The sequence below is a fragment of the Choloepus didactylus genome, chromosome 10 (assembly GCF_015220235.1).
Source record: "Choloepus didactylus isolate mChoDid1 chromosome 10, mChoDid1.pri, whole genome shotgun sequence".
Classification (NCBI taxonomy): domain Eukaryota; kingdom Metazoa; phylum Chordata; class Mammalia; order Pilosa; family Megalonychidae; genus Choloepus; species Choloepus didactylus.
In genome coordinates this window covers 43,162,406-43,183,427 of record NC_051316.1, presented here as the reverse complement: position 1 = coordinate 43,183,427, position 21,022 = coordinate 43,162,406, and the positions used below count along the sequence as shown (strand labels likewise).

The following is a 21,022-nucleotide window of genomic DNA, read 5'->3' as shown; positions in this document are numbered from 1 at the left end:
CACATCTTACATTTGCTCTGCTTTTAGCAACTATCTAAGCAAACATTTGAGTTGGGCAAAGCTTCATCAGGAAATCAAATAGATTCAGAAGTCAATTTTGTTTTTAAGATTGAAAAATTATATATAAAAAGAGACTTACAGGTATAATTTGACCACATACGCCAATAGGTTCATGTCTTGTATAAGTAAAAAGTTTCCATCTGGAAAACCAAACCACATATAGGAACATATTTAGAAGAATGTATTTGATATTCATGAAATGGTAGTTTGGGCTGATGTGAGAGGAAGGTTGTAGTCCGTATTAAAAAAAAGAACAAAAAGGATATACCTCCAACTACTTTGAAAATGAAAATTTGAGTACTCAAATAGCAATCTGGAATGATAGGAACCATGAAACTGAATGAGGTCAAAACAAAGATGTTCAAAATTGGAAAACAGTTGAAAGGTAATTGATTCTATGTCTCATCACCTAGAGTTATTTTCTGAATCATCCTTGTTCTCCAAGTTTTATAGAAAAATAAACAGTTACTAAAATAGCCACTTTCGTTGGTACTGCCATGGTATCACTGTCTCCTTTTAACTTCCTGTGCATCATTTCTAACCTACCAGATGCTCCAGTTGGTTTTGAAATACAAATCAGGGCCAGTCTGGAGGACGTTGTATTCCTATAGTCAGTAAGTTTATGGATTAAACTCCACCTATAATGTTTTCCAAATTGATGCTTTTTCGTATTTCTATCCCATCATGCACCTCTGTCGCTAAATAAATACATACACATTAGAGCATACACATTCTTAAATCAGGCTATAAACCAAGTCCCATCTTTTATTGCAAATATTTGAAACAAATCAATACGAATTAGTTTGTTGAATTAGTCTGGACTAACTTTACTGAGTTAGACCAGGCACAGATGACCATAATGGACTCTTACTGAAATAGGCTAAGAGGCTTAAATAAGTACACAATAGAAATAATATGAATGTTACTACTGGAATAAAACCCAAATCAGTAATTTCAGAGGCCAGATTTGCAGTTTTGGTCCTTAGAGAGAGACTTGTTTTAAATCAATAATCATGGCCATAAGAATATTTGTGCTTTAACATCTTCTAAAATATCTACAGTGCTATCTTCTGCATGATTGTGCCGAACCATTTTTGAAAGCAATCTGATGAATCTTTATAGAATTCCCAGGTTCACAACTGCATTTTCTCAAAGTCAAAGAGAAAATAATTTTGTCTTCTTTGGTTAACATTCTTTAAAGGGAGAGTTTGGAATTATTCAGCTCTACAGTGATTTTTCCCACCCTCCCCCCAGCCCTGGTGGTTTCCTAAAGCTACTTACCCAACTGGTATGTACGCCCCTGGATCTTGTCAGCCAGCCTGCACAGTAGCGTAATGTTTTTATGCAGCCCTCCTAAATCCATCAGATATGCATTGGAAAATAGTTTTCCACCATCATTGACTCCAGTGTCTGAAAAAGAGATGTACTCCAAATCTAACGTCCATAAAATTTCTAGGTTAAAAATTATAGCCAATATTTCAAATACTCATAAACTATAGAATTTTGGGAATGGAAAAAAATCCTATGTCATCTTCTCTGAACTCCTCTTTTTTTTAATTTTGAAGTTTTGTTATGCTTTCCGTTTCTATTGTCAATTACTTTCCCATTCCTAACAGCCATAATTACACTGATCATTTGTATTATTAGATTAAAATTCTCTTCCTATCATTTACACATTCCTGCACATCTTTCCCCCAAGATGAACCCTGGTGATCTGTAGAGCAGTTGTAATCCTGCGGTCTTTCAGTTGTAGTGTTGCAGATGAGATTCTCTTTATATGTAAGCTTTTTCCCCCTCATTCTGAATGCTTTTAATATATTTCCTTTATACTTTGAGGAGAATTAATATTGTAATTAAGGAATTTTGCTAAGTATGGATCTATTTCATCAGTCCTGGCTTGATTTTCCACATCTTTTCAGTTTGCAAACTCAAGTCTATCTTGAGCTCAGGAGAAATTTTCTTCTCCATTTGTTTTTCTTTTTTCCTTTTAGATCTCTTTTTACTTACATGTTAGGTCTTCTGGATCTTTTTCCAAGTTGATTGCCTTTTTCTTTATTAATTTATCTCTTTATGCCTTGACTTTTTTATGAGGCATTTCCTTGGTAGTACAGATCTCTAATTTCATTTATTTTTTTTGCTTTTAATATCAGATTTACTGAGGTTTAATCTACGTGTAGAAAAATTCACCCTTTTTAGGGGTGCAGCTTGAAGAGTTGTAACAAACATATTCAGTTGTATAACCGCTACCACAATGAAGTTAGAACACTTTTTATCACTCCCCAAAGTCTAAAGTTCTCTTTTGAAAGAAGCAAATAAGAATTAGAATGAGGTCATGTAGCAAAATCCAGGTAGAATGGTTAGTAGGATTCTGGCTTCTAAACCACAGTACTCCTTCTACCTCATGATGAATGTTCTCCAGCCAGCAGAGTTCTAGGAATTGGTCATGATTTTGGTTTCTACACAACTGGTGAGAATGCACCTGGTCTCCTTCATCAGACCAGAGTTCCAAGAAGATTTCACTTACTGTATAATCCAAATGTGAGTGAACAATTTTATGTCAATGATTATTAATGATGCTTCAATAATTATTTTTAATTTTTTGCATGCCATCTGGATCTAACCAATCAATTCACATAAACTGAAATGACACCTGCCTTTTTCATCCATAAATATTATAGTCCAGAATAAGGACCATAGTGTTTAAATTATGAATGAATTAAAATAAATTGAAATGTTTCAGACTTGGTGATTCCTTGATTATTCTGATTATTACATACTCAGAATTTTCTTCACCTGAATTAGATTTTTTTCATTGCGTAACTCCCAATTTTGTCAATATGGTCATAATTATCAATTGTATAGCTTGGCTGTAAAGTTCAGCATCTAACCTAGTTTCCCAATCATTATAGAATGATCTGTCTCTTCTCCCCTTGCTTTTCCTAAACAGCACTTTAAAGTGCTCTTTGGAACCTAATGTTCTGCTGGGCTAGTTACCTGGCAGGAGTGTGCAGCTGACTGAACGTTGAAACTATTCCCATCTGTTATACCATCTTCATTCTGTATTATATGGTCTGCTATCTCAAAATGTAATCAAATATGATTTTTGTATGTCTGCTCTTTTTTTCCCCTTAGAATCTTACGATGACAGAGGCAGTCAGCACTCTTTAATCCACCGATCAGAAAAATGAGAAGCCAAGTTTTAGCAAATGCTGTTTTCTCCTTTCTGGGCCTCCCAGCTAATGTGTTTTTTTACTGCCCATAGCCTTCTGGTTCTATATTATTGCATACTAGGAATTATGCTGAATCTTTGATTGACTAAATAAATGATACTTTGATTAACTATAATTACTGCCCTTAATTTTTAAAATGTAGGCCCTCTTTGTAACTGACAGTTTTAAAACTCAAAAGCTAACAAAACAATTACTCTGAAACCTGATTGTGGTATTGGTTTGTGTTACCTTGACTTTGCTTTAATGCCCAATTGAGAAAAAGAAAACAAGGAAACAGATGCCCCCACATTAAGTGGTTACTCATCTAACATTTAAAATGTCTTTTTTAAAAATAGTATATATAAAAACAACTTCTATAAACATGGACAGATTGGATTATTTTTTCTCTATTCTTTGCCTTTTCCCACCTGCAAAAAGAACATAATTTAATCAAGACCATTGTGAAGAGCAAATTTCAGGAAGGGAAAAAGAAGCCATTATTAAGTATCTAAATGGGTTAGACTAAGAAGAAAAAAAGATTTATTTTAGAGAATATTTGAGCACCTCTTTAACAAATTTCATGAGATTTTTCCACAAAAAGAGTGCAGTGGTCAATTAAGTTTGAGAATCCCAGTATAGCATTCTAGGAGATTCACACTGCACATGATTCTTGTTAACGGCTCCAAGAAGTTCTAGAGTAAAGGAAAGAAATTTAATTTGGTCTAACTTGGTATTTGCCAAAGTTTGGCCTGTAGAATCTATTATGGAGCAGAGATTTAACATCAACCAGAACAAGAGGGCAGGTAACAATTTGAGAATAAGTTCAATGGTAATGTTTCTATACAAAAGCTGGAAGATGAAATAGGAACCCTCACACATTGCTGATGGGAATGAGAAATGGTGCCCTGTGGAAAAGAATTTGACAGTTCCTCAGAAAGTTAAACACTGAGTGTTAACATGACCCAGCTATCCTACTTCTAGGTAGATAACCAAAGGAATTGAACACAGGGATTCAAACAGATACTTGTGAGCCAACATTCATAACAACATTATTCATAATGGCCAAAAAGTTGAAACGACTGAAGTGTCCGTCACATCAACAGATGAATAGATAATCAAAATGTGGTATATATATTCAATGAAATATTATCAACTCATAAAAGGAAGGATGTTCTGATACATGCCATAGCATGAATGAACCCTGAAGACATTGTGCTAAGTGAGATAAGCCAGACACAAATGCATAAATACTGCATGAAATCCACTTGCATGTAATATCTAGAATAAGCAAATTCATAGAGACAGAAAACAGATTAGAGGTTACCAGGAAGGTGAGAATGGGAATTACTGTTTAATGGTACAGGGTTTCTTCTGTTTGCCTGATGAAAACATTTTGGTAATGGATGGTGGTGGCAGCAGCACCACATTGTGAATGTAATGAATGGCACTGAATTGTACACTTAAAAATAGTTAAAATAGCAACTTTTACGTTGAACATATGTTACCACAATAATTTTTTTAAACAACTGGGAAATGAAGTCTTTTATGTTTTGTTTGTAGAGAGCATGCAGTGACCATTCAAATCAAAATGACTTGCCCATTAAAACAATGAATGGTTTCTAGAGCTCTTGCTACCTGCCTAATCTGGAGAGTACTCACCGCCAGCAGAAGACGGTCCCTTTCGATTAAATCAGCCAACTTGTTATATTAGGTTTCCCCTCTCCGAAGCATCCATAGTACGCCATGGAGAGCCGATCTGAAAAAGCCTGTCTTGCGGCCTTCACTGCTTTGTCAATATCTTCCTGCAAGTCAAAAGGAATTTAATCAGTAGGTTAAACATATTAGAAATCTAATGGCAGTCACTCAATAAAATAGAATGAAACTCCTCATAAGCAGTACTATGGTCTTCATTAGCCCAAAGTTTTAGCACACTATACCCACTCAATTACAATATGTTGGAATTAAATCCACTGCCTTATCTTAGAAGATGAGCTTCATGCATGTGCAATGCTTGGTTTCCTAGAACAAATACAAATAGTGTAATAATTATTTTGAATAGTTACTCTCATTTGAGTTCTTTTATCTAGTTCGATCTAATAACTTTATACACATTAACTCAATACGATCAATAATTTTGTGAAATAAATATTTTACCCATTTTTTTAGATGAAGAAGCTGAAGCAAGGGGAGAGAAAAGATTTGTCTAAGGTCTATAGCTAAGAGTGGCAGAACTGATTTTTGAACTGAGCCTGTCTGCAGAACCCTGCTTTCTTCCATTGCATTATACTCCTTTGGTGACTGGGTTACCAAAAATTCCAGGCAAAGCCCAGGATCCAAAATCATGAATAACCTTTTTGGTCCTTGGTGATTCTAGAACGTGTCCCCTGTCATGAAGAACCTACTGAAGGGTGAATAGAATTTTCTTTTGCTATTGAAGATTAAACATTATAAGTATGTGTTCGTTACTTTTGTGCAGAGGGGAAAAAGTGTAGAGGTGGTGGAACTGGTATAGAGAAGGGTCTGTATGTGTCAATCCCTGGGTAAAAGAGATCCTTTTTAATCTCCAAGTTGGTAAAGAAGTCAGTTTCTTATCACTAATAAGGCACTGCTTAAAACAACATTAGTTCAAACAAGAGTCAAATCATAAAGCGATTCTGTACTCGATCCAGCCCCCCTGCCTTCACTTACCCCCTTCCTTCCTTGTGTCTTTCCAAACCAGGTTTACTCCTCAGGTTCTTTGCTTGTCCCACCTCAGTTACAAACTACATCTTGACCACCTTCATTCTCCCACAGATGCCTATTCAGTCTCTTTTGAGCTTCTCAGACTTTCTCTCCAACAAAAATCATCTCTTCCATTTCTACTTGACATGTTTTAGACCTAAAAAGTGCAGATCATTCCAGCGTTCTTTTGTACATAGTGTGGCCTAAGCACATACTCAGTCTTCAAGAAAACATGGCTACTTGTTATCATAGGCCAGCAGGTTGCAACTTTTTGCAGGAGACAAGATCCCCTGTGAGAATGTGGGAAGGGAAATTGCTTGAAAATAGTTTAAGTTGCTCACAATTGAGCTGAAACCCCATCCAAGGATGACACCTCCCCTTTGGGGAGACATGAGACTTGAGTCACTATTTCCTGTCTCAGGCTGTATTTAATTCAAATGTCTCAAACTTACAAGTGTGCAAATTAAAATACAAACAAATAAACTCTTTTGACAATGTTTATCTCCATACTAAGATCTGGGGAAAGAAGGGTATTTAGAAGCATAATGTGCTCTGATTAAGTGATAATATTTACAGCATACAGGCAAACACTGTTTACATCACACACTTGTGTATTTTACTGTCTAACTTTTCAGAGAATAATTAGCATATACAGTAAAATATGCACATTTCTTACTTGGCCTTTATTGAGAAATATGTGTACACACTACATATTTTGGGCATTTGGTTAATCACATTGATTTCTTACATTTGGACATTATTTGATCCATAGGCTCTTATCTTTTTCCAAGTTAAATTCAGAGAACACTGTTTTCAAAAAAGCAAACCACAAAAATCTGAGATTGCCAGCATGATCTGCAGATACCACAGTTTATAAAATATATTCTGCTCTGTGTTTAAACAGATCTGTGAGACACGGCTTTCATTTGAATCCTTCTGCTCAGTGATCCACCATCAGATGTAGTCAAATATCAGAGGCATCCTGGTCTCCCAAAGGAATTCAGCTTCATTCCAGCATGAAGGCAATAAATGTAGATTATTTGTGACTAGGTTTCTCTTAGGCCTTCACTACAAGATGAAGCACCTGGCTTCAAGACAAGTAACTCTGCCATTTGGAAAATGACATCCCTAGAGAATGCTGCTATGAAGAGGTTCTCCTTGTGGTTATGTCCTTTGGGTCACGCCACTCCTCACATCTTCTCCTCAATCTTGCAGTAGCAGAAATACAGTAATTGTAATTAATACATGGTTTTGGGACAAGAGAACCCGGGTTTGAATTCTGGTTTTTCCTTATCAGTTATGTAAACTTTGATCCATCCATACACCCATCCATCAGTCTATCCATCCAAATACTTACTAAGCGCTCTAATCGGTAGCTCTGATCATCAGGCACTATGCCTGCTGCTAATGATACAATAGTGGAGTAAAGAGATTGCCCTTTGGAAATTTTCTATCTAATGGGATAGACCTACAATGAAATAATCATGCAAATATATTATTATACGCTGTGAAAAATGTTCCAAAGTGAAAGCTATTGGTTGTAACATGACTTCTCCAAGCTTCAGTTTTCTTATCTTTAAAAGGAGATAATTTATCTCACAAGGTCGTGTTGAAAATTAAATAACACTTGAAGCATATTTTCTATGTGACAGACAGTATGTTAGCTGTTCATTAAATGATAACAAATGTTATTGTCATTGCAGCAGTCATAACAATCTTAAAATCACTCAATAGTTCTATTATATTTTAATCCTTCCTTTCAGTTTTCCCTGCCCTGTCCTATTTTAGGCTCTGATTATCTCATGTTGTAGCTAGTTTTCCCAAGTCTATTCTCTCCCCGCCCCCCACCCCCAAATGGTCTGGCTGACTGTTACTAGGCTAATCTTCCTCAAATAATATCGCTTTCTGTCTCACATGTTTGCGATGGTTCCCTTTTATTTACCATGCCAAGGCCAAGCTTCTCTGCCTGGTTTTCAAGGTCCAACATCTTTGTTCCTCACCTCGTCTACCCAAACTTATTGCTCACATTTTTTTCTAGTCTATCTTAGTTTGGCCCAACTCCTTTTTGCCTCTGCTACTGTAATACTCCTAGCTTAGAATCCTCTTTCACCACACATCTTTATTTTCAAAATCCCACACATTCTCTAAGACCCAGTGAAAATATCACAACCTAAATCCTTGCCAGACTAATCCAACCTGGTAACACAGCAAAAGGTTATGAGAACTCCAGGCATTTAAGCTAAGCCCTTTACAGCTATTAGCTCATCAAGGCCCACTGTTACCACTATAGTTAAATATTATGGACCTTGTTTTACAGGTGAGTAGACTGTAGCTCTTGGACATTTAATGTCTAAGCCAGCAAATGGTAGAGCCAGGATTTGATCTGACAGTTGATTCCAAAATCCAGCTCCGATAGCTGTTCAAGGCTGCTTCCTAATAGTAATTTTCTTTGCAATGAATATTTAGTGTTCTCTGCATTATAAACTATAATATTTCCCAGTATTCTTGGTCCACAATAGGCAATTAACAAAGATTTAATGATTTTGTTATCTGTCTTATGAAGTCATCGTGCTGTATTGATTTTACATGAGGTTATGTTCAAGGTGATATAAATAATTTGTTTATATTGATATTTATGTGCTAAATTGTACTTAAATAGATATTGTATAATAAACAGAATTTACACAATTTAAAGGCTTAAGTGTTTTTGTTTGTTTGCTTTTTTTGTTTGTTTGTTTGTTTTTAACTATTCCAGGACTAGAATTTCTTGGATTTTTTCTCCAGAACTGGCATTTCCAGGAATATAATTTTCAGAATAACAAGAGAACAATTTGGTACAGTAACCCAGATTTGCCACCATCAATAACACTTTTGCTTTATAGTGTTTAAAATGTTTTTTTTTTTTTGAAGTAAGGATGGAGACAATTTGAATGATGATGAAACATCAAATGCCCCAACTGAAATTGGCAATCACTCCAAGATTGTGCATTTCCATATTAAATTTATTCAGAGATGGAGAAACTAGCTATCAGACCAGTTTTACTTTTACACTTGCTGTAGGCACTTACTTTTATGGACATTTACTTTTATTCCCACCAATCATTTGTTAGGTCTTGTTTTAGCATTAAATGCAGGTTTCAGGATTAGTAAACACAGCGTAAAAGAGCCACTGAAGTGAAAAGAAAACAGTTCCCACCCACATCTGTGCTTTGCTTCATAACTTCCATTTTTTCTTGCTCCTCCTCCTTTCTTTATAATACCTTTGAAAGGCGGTATACCGCCCATTGTTAGTTCCATTCTACTCATAAATTAAATCCCTAAAACCTCTTGGCTCATTATCTAAAGAGTCAGTTCCAGCATATTGGTTTACTGTGACTGTAATTTACGAGATTTGTACCTTTCACTAAGCAATGCTGTTAGAGGTTGCTATACATTTGTCGGCAAAATTGTGAGAACGGCAATAATTATTTAAAAAGAAAAGTAACACATCACTCCCAAAGGAATAAAGCTACAAGAGTTCTGGATGGTAAGCAAATTGTTGCTTACCAAGAGCAGCTTATATCATGAACAATTTGAGTGATCAAATATCAAGCAACTCAATTAGCAGTGTGACCTGACTAGAAGTTTTGTTATATGTTAATGAGGGTCCTTGATCTACATTTTTACAGAAAATTCTGCTCTTCTGTGGGCAAGAATAACTGTCAATAAGCATAGAGCAAATAAACGACAAGCATTTCTAAGGCTTCAGGTATGATCATAACTTTTCCTCCCTATGCTAGGAAGAAGGTAAATCTCACAAACGGGGCCAAGAAAAGTCCTCAGACTACCTTAGATGATTTCATCATAAACTCCAGGCACCAATTTGTTTTACTGATGAAACTAATTTTGGAAGCCAGTGGCAGAGCTAGATGTTCAAGGCTCAAGAGCTAAAACATCGAGAATATTTTTTCTTTTGCTAACTGCAAACGAAAACAGATCTGCAATCTCCCTCCTGAGAGGCATTTATACCTAAGAGGAGAAAGGGTAGGCAGCTGTGAGGGGCTTACTCTGTCTTCAGTTTGCTTTTTTATTTTAATTGCTCTTCACACGTTCCTCAGGCTTGCCAGACCACTCAAGATACCACAGGGACATTTGAGTTAATGCCCTGTTGTAAGGCTCTCTAGAAGTCTCTGATAAAAAGCATCACTCCTTGTGGAATGTGAAGAATAAATTTTCCTCTTATTTCTGGGAAATATAATGCTTTTTTTCTGGCAATTGCCAGGGACGGCCAGGATTTCTCTGCCCAAGTTTGCTCTTGTAACTTTTCACAGAGGTGCAGTAATTGTCACAGCACAGTTTCTAGTCACTAACCTCCTTGCCTATTAAGTGTGAACCCCTGAGAGGAGATACAGCCTATGGTTTAATACCAGAGTTCAGTGGTTTTCCCCAACTCCCCAACTGGCAATACAACATCACCAAGTCACTTTGTTAGAAATGAAAATTCTTGGGCCCCACCCTAGAATTATTGAAACAGACTGAGAGTGGGACCCAGCTATCTGTGTCTTAACAAGACTTCCAGGTGATTCTGACGTATGATAAATTTTGAGAATCACTGCCTTAGTCAGTAATCAGTTCAGAACAGGATCCCTTGGCAGATTCACGGGGTATATGGAAATTCAAAGCTTGGTGGAGGAGAAGAATATTTCATTTATTCATTACCTATAGTGTACCAGATACTGGGGATACAAATGTGAGACATCATTTTGATCTCTACAAGGAGCACATTATCTCAGACAAATTAGCCAATAGCTATGCCATACAGGGGTCATGATATGGGTAAAAGCAGAGTTCGACAATGGCACGGAAGAGAGCAAGTCTACCTGGGAAGGTTAGAGAAGGCCTTAAGGAGATGAAAGGACCCTGTGATGACTGAGGCTCTGTTATGTGCTGGGCACTGTGCTCTTTACTTATTTTCTTACTTAACTCCCCAGGTTTTCTATTTCCTCATTTTCACAAAATTAACCAAAGCTCAAAGAGGGTGAGTAAAGCCACAGAACCTCTGTGCTCATCCTATTGATGATGATTTGAACTAGGCCCCGAGGCTGCACCTCATACCTGGCACAGAGGCAGCAGACAGCAGACAATGCCTGGTGGACATGTGGGCATGGTGAAGTTGGAACCTCCAGGGTTGAAGGGGTCGGAGTGGGGTGGAAGCCAGAAACATGGGTTGAGTAAAATTATAAAGGACCTTTGTGTGTGGACTTTTTTCCCAGAAGCAGTGAGAAGCTTGGAATTTATGCATTGTTGAACCCACTGGTATATACAAAAAGTGAAATCTTAAAGAATTGTGTCTCAATTCTGAAGTTCTTGACTCCTGTGGCTGAACTCTGCACTCCTTCCCCTCCAAGCAGGGGTTTTACTTCAATCTGATAATCCCAAAACCTGAATCTGGGGCCTTCCTTAAATCCAAAAGAACCCCTCAGGTATTGCTATCTTGGAATAGTTCTGCATGGCTTAGTGCATTGAAATTAGTGATCTCAGTGCTTGGATTTTCAAAGGCAATGAAAGGATGGAGACAGGCCAGGAGGATGTGATTGCTGCAATTAACCAAAACAGTGTCACCAACAGTTCTATCCTTGGGTTTTACTGACTTCATCTCCTAGCGATCTTTTCACAAAAGAAAAAAAAAATACCTCTCCATATTTTTTGCCACAGAGATTTAAAGCTTGATAATATCTGGACATCTAAAGACTAGAAAGATTATTTTAACATAGACTCAGATAGACTTTTACTCTCCTCACTCCATAGGCTCATCATCATTAAATGACTACTGAGTATCTTCTATGTACCAAGTATGGCTTAGAAAATTTCCCCACATGTCTCTAGAAATCATATTCTAATGACATTTCTACCTGAACTTGCAAAGGGGTTTGGGAGCTCAGAATGGAAAGTGACAAAAAACAAAACAAAACAACAACAACAAAAACCTTGGCATAAAATGAAAGTAGGGTTAGGACACTCACCTTATCTCCTTCTTCCACCTCACATATTTTCTCCTCAGTTGCAGGATTAATAACTGGAAATGTCTTGCCACTCACAGAATTATGCCATTCATTATTTATGAAGATCTGGAAGGACAGAGAGGAATCATACAGAAAGACATGCAGTAAATTTTGGAAATTTTTTACAAACTTAAACTAAAGCATCACAAAATGCCTAAGTGATGTAATGTTACAGCATCACCCCATCAGATGTCTCCCCCCCATTATTTTTGGCTGTTTAAGCTATTGTATACACAGACACACAAATAAAGCAATACTTTTAAATTCCTTTAAAATATGAGGTCATTTCAACACTAGAAAATATAGACTGGAGGAAGCAATCTAGAAAAAGATGCTTTTGCCTGAAATAACTATAAATTTGAGGCAAGAGCAGATGCTTTCGAGGGCTAGATCTTTATGAATCATTGTCTCTATATTCCACTTCAGATTCTGAACATGCTCATTTTGTGCGACTGAGAGATTTGGTATTGGAAGTGACTATTTTATGGCTGTTTATTTTACACTTTTCACGATAGTTTTGGAGAGGAATTTTAAAAGAAGTTTGCTTGGAAGCAGTTGCCTAGTGACATCTTTTTCATTGACTTTTTAAATGCCTAGGGGTTCATTCCCCTTTTTAACTGATTAGCTAATAATTTATTTGTCCTCAGATGAAATCAGGTTCTAGATTTTTCAGCCTCATTGATAGCTTTGAGAAAGATGCATGCATCTAAGGGTCCATAAAATATGGAATTTTATTCTGTGTACACCATAAAATAGAAATATTAGAAAGCATTAGTCTGTCATTTAAAAAGTTTGAATTGCAAGTTTTGCAGCCCTGAATTTGAGCTTCATTAAGGAACCTAGTGGAACTTGGATATCTCATTCACCTTTCACTAAAGTATAGATATTTGACAAAGCCAAATTAAGGATATTTGACAAAGCCAAATTAAGAAGCATTCCTTTTCTGATGAATAAAGCTATGGCCTGTTTCTCAGAGCGGCTAGGATTTCTTCTCTCTTCTCCTATCCCATTATTTCTTGTTTACTCTCCATTTTCTTAGTCATTATTTAGATATTAAAATAATCATAAGTAGAGCATTGAACATTATACATTGCAACTTTCTGTTAGATTTATTATTAAAACATGAGCTAGTTCATTTAATTTTGAATCACAGGCAGTTTAAAATGCATAGTTTTAAAAGAATGGTGACAACTGCCCTTGATTTAGAATATAAATCTTAATTTCAACACCCACCTAGCTCCCTTACTTGATATGTAAAGGTGAGTTATTAATAAGCAACCCTGATGGAGAATGTATTGAAACATCTCCCTTCATTTGTCAGTTGCTATACTAAATAAAAATCATGTAGTTATTAAAAATGCCCTGTGTTATCTATCAAGATTTTACATGGTTAGTTTAGTTACCTATATTGTGTATATTTGAAATAAAAGCAGTCTTTTCAATTAAACTATATGAGTTTTTACTAACTCAGATATTTTATCTTGTAGTATCCACAGGACAGTCTAATATGCTATCAAGTAAATAAAGTGTATATTATGATATATTTGTAAATTCTTGAGATATAACTCATTCTATATTCATAAGATTATTTAGACAGAAAGCCTGTTCTTTGTACTTCTGCACACCTCTGGCCTCCTGTATGTCTCTTTGTGATAGATGGACATTGACAAGAAAAAATGGGGGCATAAATAAACAAAGAGGGGAGGGTACAAAGCAGTCCAGATAGAAAGACGAGATGTGCAAAGATACGCATATAGGGGTATGAGAAAGATAGAGGTATCTTGTTTCTCTGATAGGGCAATGGAATAATGGAATACAGATGAAGACCATAAAATTCATCATTTTATCCTTAGAGAAAAAAAGTTGTGTCTCGGCTAAACTTCAAGATAGACAAATTCAGACTAAAATATGACTTGCCCAAAATCATCACTGTATCAGAAAAGCATTTCACAGAAACCCCATAATTATTTTAAAGAATATTTTCTTTTATACATCTCTAGCCCTCATCTTTTAGTATTTTTCTTCTCAATGGATGTCTGGGAAACACCTAAATGTGTCCAAAATTGAGTTCATCTCTAGCTCCACGCTGCTACCGCCCCTGAACTTAAGCTCTAAAGCTCCCTCAGGCACTATTATCTTCCCTTTGCCTATCTCTATCTTTTCCTCTTTCTCTCACACACACTCCTTCTCTGGTTATGACATACAACCCCTAGTCACCCTTTTGTATCACTTTGTTCTATACTATTATAATAACCCCTTCCCTGCCCCCAACCTCTGCCTCATAAAAATCTAATCATAATCCTTTTCCTAAGCCAACCCAGTTTAGATTTTGCTGACACCCCCCATCACCACCCACCCTCCTGCTCCCATCCCCAGCCCACTTAGATGGTCTTCTACCATCAAACTCCTTAGCATGGTGCTTGAGTGGGGTTATGATCTCGCCCCAGCATTCTTAGTTTATTCTCTCAGTCAGCCTCTCGTAGTGTCTCAAACACATGCCTTTCTTTGCTCCACACCTTTTCTCATGCTGTTCCTGACTACAGTTTCACTATTTTCTTCTAATCATACTTCATATTTGGGCTTAAAATGTCATCTCCTCCAAGAGGCTTTCACTAGTTACTCCAATTGAATTTAACCTCTTTTTCTTCTCTTCCAATACAGCATTTTATTATCCTACTATTAAATTACTTATTATACTCTGCCACATATTAAAGTTGTGGGAGTCCATCAAATTCCAAACAAAAACTGAAGACTTCATGGAACCAGCCCTAGATTCTTTAGTCTAACAAAGCCTGCATCCGATTCACTCCCATTCTCTAATTCTGCCTTCTCCCTGCCCCAAAGATTGCATTTCCACCTCAGACTTTATATGTCTAAGCTCAGAAAATACAAGTTTCAGCTTGTCAGAAATAAACTCAAGAATTCCACTCTTTCACAGCACGATTTCACCAAAATTCTAATAGCAAGACCTAGAATTTGGTTCATTCTATTAGGTGAAACTTTCCAATTCCTGCCTGAATCCTCCTACCCTTTGGGACTGTGATAATTTGCAGTTTCAAGGTCTCAATAATATGTTCCAATATATTATAGCTTATTTTACTTTCTGCATATAATCTTTTCTGGTGAAAGAAACATTTCAGTATGTATGCACTGTCTAGTTTCACTATCAGAGTCTTGTATCTAAACAGTACATAAAACTTCCCTTTCAGATTGAAGTCAGTTAATTTTGTTTTGTTTTGTTTTGTTTTGTTTTGTAAATGAGCACTAACCTAAAGTAATAACACAAGCTTATCTGGCAGTCTTAAGGTAACTGAAAAGATCAGTTGTAGATGATTCCAAATTAACAGGAACTGCTCTATATTATTCAGCTTTAATCTTTAATATAGAACACTGTGTACCCACTTTTGTTTGAATTTGTGCTTATAGTCACATAATCCAAAATAGTCACTCTTGTGTTTTCAGAAAAGTGTATGTCAATTGGTGAGCAAATATCTGAGATGTACTCTGGAAGCTCCCATGGGAAGATGCAAGATGAGTTGTTCATGTCTCCTGCTCTCAATGGCCTTACCATCTAAGTGGACAATGTATTTATAAGAAGGCTAGCCAGAAAGAATAGGAGGACCAAAGAGTAAAATGCCCAATGCAGTGTTTTGGTCAATAAATTGCATAGCACTCATGGAAGAGGGGAATGAGGGCTGGAAGCAGGCATCCTTCAAGGATAGGAAACAACGAGCAAAGGGAAGGAACAATCTTGGGATGTCTGAATGCAGTAAAGAGATTGTCCCAGAACAGACAGTTCTGGTAGAGATACTTTCTGGGTAAGGTCAGACAATGGAAACAAAGTCAGTTTGTGGTGAATCATGAAAAGTTTGGACTTTATTCTGGAGATAATAGGGGAGTGAACAGGATCAAAGAGGTGCTTTATGAATACTAACTTTAAAGTACCCGAAATTGATTTGAAGGAGAGAAACCAGAGTCCAGGAGATTAGTTGGAGACAATGTTAACAATCCAGGCATGAAATGATGAGGTTTAGAGTGGAGTAATGTCTGCGAATTATGAATTATATATGTTCTCCCACAGAGTTCAGAGCATGAAATCATAGTTCAGCATAGAAACTGACATGATCTAGGCTGTTATGAACACTAGGCATTGCCCATTCTTTTCTTCCCTTTAGCGATGGAGAACTTATTAGTAGGAACTGCCTTAATTATCTTTTTTCTGTTTTAATTTTATTAGCTTTACAGTTGGTATTTGCCTTCCAGCTAACCATGTGACCAAATGTTTTTGGATAATCATCCTTCCTGTGATCATATAAAATGGTTATATGGAGAAGTACAGGCTAATGAGAATTTATTACAATAATTATTAAACCTATTTTAGGCCTAGAAATGATCTACAGTGATGACAACCCTCATTTTCTGTTTGCTGTTTGCATTTAGTAAGTTTGGGAGGAAGGGATCATGCTATTAAATTAAAAACTATTCTGTATTATTAACCATTAGTTAAGCCAACTATATTCTAACTATGAATTTTGGACTCAGGATACTTTTGAATAATATGTGTGTAGAGTAGACATCAATTTAATGTTTAAAATATTGATTGGAAACTATAGACGCTGACACACTCTTGGACTTTAAGTGCTTTTTATATGGGAAAATAATTAATGGGAATATTGTGGGAACTTTAAAAGTGTTTTTTACCCTTTTAATTTTAGATAATGCCAGATTTTAAGAAATGAATCATGTAACATTTGAGAAACAAGTAGCCATTTCCTCAGCCGCAGTCACAGTTTTGAAAAAAAAAAAAATATCTTTTCTAGAGTAAAAGTTAACATATCTTAAGGTATTTGGTATAAAGCTACCATTCTAAATAAATGAGCACTTTTCTCAAACCATTTCTGGCTTGGATTAGAGCTGAATGTGATGAACGGTCAAAATAAAGACTGAGTTATCTGCCGATACCAGATTTTGTAGTCTGTTGCCTAAAGGGGCAAACATCTGTGTTGCTCCAACAGATACTCAGAATGTGCAAAATTCACTTTATCTCTGCAGGTCCACAACTGGGCCAGTTGCTCTAGGTCCCGTAGAAACAAAGGTTTTCTTTTTAAGACTTGCCAAGGGAGAGGGAGTATGATGAGATACCCCATTTGGTATTAACTGTGTGGATTTCCAAACCAGAGAGCCTGGGTGGCTGTGTGGGAGTAATGCATGTTGTAAATGTGTAAACCTTGCTCAGCATTAAGAACCTGAAAAAGTACCAAAGACTATGGGAGGAGGGGGAAAAGATGGAAGATTAATAATAAGGGAAAGACCGAACAAAAATCAGTTGGGGTATTACACATTTAAAGGAAGCAATGCTAGATTTCCAGAATAACAGACTTGGACAATCCCTGGCAACTACTTTCAGCAAAAACCCCCAGGCAACAAAGCAAAACTTGAGATTCGAAGCAGAAAAATATAAAAGGAAATTAGGGAGGAAATAGCGGATGGGATAAAAAGTATTTAATTGCATTCAAAGGAATGAAAACAAAATGAGATAGAGTGACCAAAACAGAATGGGAGAAATAGAATTTTGATTTCATTTCTGTTTTAAATTACAGTTTCACTTCAGTAATATGAGGTTTTTTTTTTCTTTTTGTTGTTGTTTGAAAAACCTCTTCAGCCTCTTCAATGCAATCAGGGGCAAAGAAAAATGTCAAAGGATTTCTATTCTGGCCTCACCTTCACTGTATCCCACAGATAACAAAAATACTTGTCAACAACTTCTGTACATCAAATATACCCTGGAACTATCGAAGAGATAAAATGTAGAAGTACTCAAAAGTTCTGACATAGTTAATATTTCTTAGTATGAAGACCCAGTAATACAATTGTTCACAAGTAAGCCCCTTCCTTCTAAAGACAATGCTGCATAATTCAATTGTTTGTTATTTGTATTCCTTAGACTTCTAAAAATATATTGAGAGGGCAGGGAAAATGCTTAAATAACTGGATCTTGGGGTGGGGGAAGTGGCTGTTCCCTGGAATGGTGTTGAGAGTTGCAATATTTGCACAAATTCCCATCAACAAAATTTCCATAAACAATTCCAACACTGTAATAAAAGCACTAGAGATATTATAATATCAGAAAAGGAAATATTAGCAACACTTCATATCCCTAGCAAGCAATGCCTGTAAGTTTGTGGGAGCTTTTGATACACAATACACACACACACACACACACACACACACACACAACACACCAGTGTTACAAAGTCCAGTTTATGCAAATAATTACTTTTCTGATTTGTTATTTAATAGGGGATTTTACTTTAATACTTAATTATGAAGCAGTCATTGCGCAAGTTCTTTTGAACATGGCTTTATTTTGCCACTTAAATCTGGTTAATGTGTAATGTATCCCTGGCTACGATTACAATAGCATCATGAAAACCACCACCATCACTACCCCAAGTTATATAATTGCTATTTTGAGACAAGTGTATCTCCATTTTAACAATACCTGGATTCCCATGAGGTTTCTTTTATACTGATCTGTATTATATCATCCCATAGATGAAACATGCCATTGAGCATTACCTTAACTTTGGGTTACTCATCAAATGAATTGCTTCTTGTACTCTTTAAGAGTTTTTCTCACCCAGTCTTCCCTTTCTGGCAAGTAATTAGGGACACTTTCATTAGGTAAAGTCGACGTTGAAGAAATCGTGTAAATACTTGTAGGACTGAGAGACCGTGTGAACTGGGGCTAATATAAAACCCTCTCTTGGGATATGTGTTATTTACTTTAGGATTTTCGTTGACTATGTTTCCTTGAATTTGGACAGGTGCCTGAGAAGTAAAACACTTGCCAAGGATTTGCTATCATTAAATATTGAATTCACAGAGAATGATTATCTATTCCAAGAGCAAAATCAATGGTTGGTTCCATCTCTGGTTTGTGGCCATGATTTAGTTACTGATGGCCTCAGGCACTTTCTGAAGGGGAAGGTAAGAGATTCTGATCTGGCTGGGTGTGGTTGAATTTCTGGTAGAAACAGGAAGCCAGTTCCCTAAGTAATTGGACGATGGCCAACTTAGGAAAAGTTTTAAGGCTGTCCCAAAACTTTTAGACGGTGGTTTTGAATAGCATCAGCAAAACCTAGAGGCCTGTTAGAAATGCAGAATCTTAAACCTTACCACAACCTACAGAATCAGAATCTGTATTTCAAGTGATTCATATGCCCATTCAAATCAGGGAAGCTGCTCTAGAGCACTTTCTCTCTGATGGCCTGTCCTAACAGTACTCAAATCAATTCTCCTTCTCACCCATCATCCAAATTTCCATTTGCTCTATCAGAGTTAAGGAATGAATGATACAAACGAAGTAACAGGTGTGAAATCACTTGTTTGAGACAATCCAGTGAGACTCAAGCACTGTGTTTTAGTATTTAGGTTAAAAATATGCTATCATGTAAGGAAGTATCAGATCTAAAATGAGAAAATGCAGAATCTAGTTCTGTCTTTGCCTTCCAAGAGATGTTTGACCTTAAGTAGGTTTACCTAAGCTTTCGGAGCTTGGGTTCCTCTGCTTTAAAATGAGAAACTAGTAATATCTTCCCTAGCTCCCTCCCAGCAGGTGGATACTCCTGAGCCCCAAATTAAATATATGAAAGGAAAGCAGTTTTGAACTGTGATAAACAATACAGCGTCAGTTCCATTTACAATTGAGAGCTGAATCATTTTAGAATTCTAACAGGCCTGTTGGGTATGACAAGGTAAAAGAGAGAAGTGACCAAGTAGCTAGCTAATAAGTGCCAGGCACTTTCCACAAATTACCTCATTTAATCCTCAGGGCCACTCTCCAAGGTACTCATTGTTATTCCCAATTTACAGATGGGGGGAACTGAAACTCAGGGAGATTAGAAGCTTGGCGAAGGTCAGACCATTAACTAACTAGAAGAGCTTGAAATTGAAGCGAGTTTTAACTTATTAATTTACTGCATAATGCAGTCTTCCAGCTATTAGTTAAACTGCTTCTGGGCCCAAAGCAAACACACTCTGTTCAGTCAGAAGGGATTTGAGGAGATTCGAATTTAAGCAGCACAACGATCAGCTTTGCCTTGAGTGTAATTCTTGTCCTGTTTTAAAGCATCCCTCAGTGGCTTCCTGTCAGCCAAACTGGCCCCAGATTCTGTCTCCAATTTTGTCTCACAATTCTTTTCCTTACTTCACTGTAGCTATATTAGCCTTGAACATACCAAGCAAGCTATTATCCTCAGGGTCATTGCATGTGCTGGATCTTTTTACCTCTGGATCTTTGTTCTTTCCCCAGTTTATAAGGCCACCCTATACTTTGTAACCTTCAGGTTCACCTTGAATGCCCCTTCCTCAAAGATACCCTCCTGATCCACCACATCAAAAGTAAGAACTTCCTCTCATATTTGATCAGCTCTCGGTTTTCTTCTGCTCAGCACTTATCGTAATTTGTGATTACAGTTTTCACTTACTTGCTTGCTGTCTGCCTCATACCTCCTGCTGCTGCCAAAAATGTAAGTTTCATGAGGCAAAAACCATATTTGCCTTCTTATTTCATAGGACCCAGATCACCCATTTGAATACTTGTTAAATAATAAAGGGATTGGAAAAACGGAGAAGGGAAGGGGTGGACGATTTAGCCCAAAATGAATGAAGAGGGTGGGTATTGGAAATGCATGTGGCCAGAATTTGTTTATTGGAAGAATTTAAAGAGGTAATGATAAAAAACAAACAAACAAAGAAAAAACACTTAGAATAGTGCCAAGCACATAGTGCTCAATGAATCATAACCTTTCTTTATCAGAAGCATATTTTTTAACCCAGATGGGTTCAACAACAATACTGGAAATCTAGGAAAGTAATCTCCTACTCTAGCCAAAACTCATTCAACAGCAGTTGAAGAAATGTAGTTCACATAGAAATTGCACACATATTTCAAAACCTTCTGCACCACAGCCCCTCCCAATCTCAATC

General features: G+C 36.6%; 1 protein-coding gene across 1 annotated transcript in view; it reads right to left on the bottom strand.

Moving 5' to 3' along the window:
* ALDH1A1 (aldehyde dehydrogenase 1 family member A1) overlaps positions 1 to 21,022 on the bottom strand; it is a 52,555-nt gene that overhangs the window by 27,711 nt on the left and 3,822 nt on the right. Inside the window, 8 exon segments of the mRNA XM_037850747.1 lie at positions 140 to 200; positions 751 to 758; positions 1,342 to 1,413; positions 1,415 to 1,470; positions 4,925 to 4,973; positions 4,975 to 5,031; positions 5,033 to 5,071; positions 11,993 to 12,097. Of these exon segments, the coding sequence (XP_037706675.1) occupies positions 140 to 200; positions 751 to 758; positions 1,342 to 1,413; positions 1,415 to 1,470; positions 4,925 to 4,973; positions 4,975 to 5,031; positions 5,033 to 5,071; positions 11,993 to 12,097 (447 nt within the window).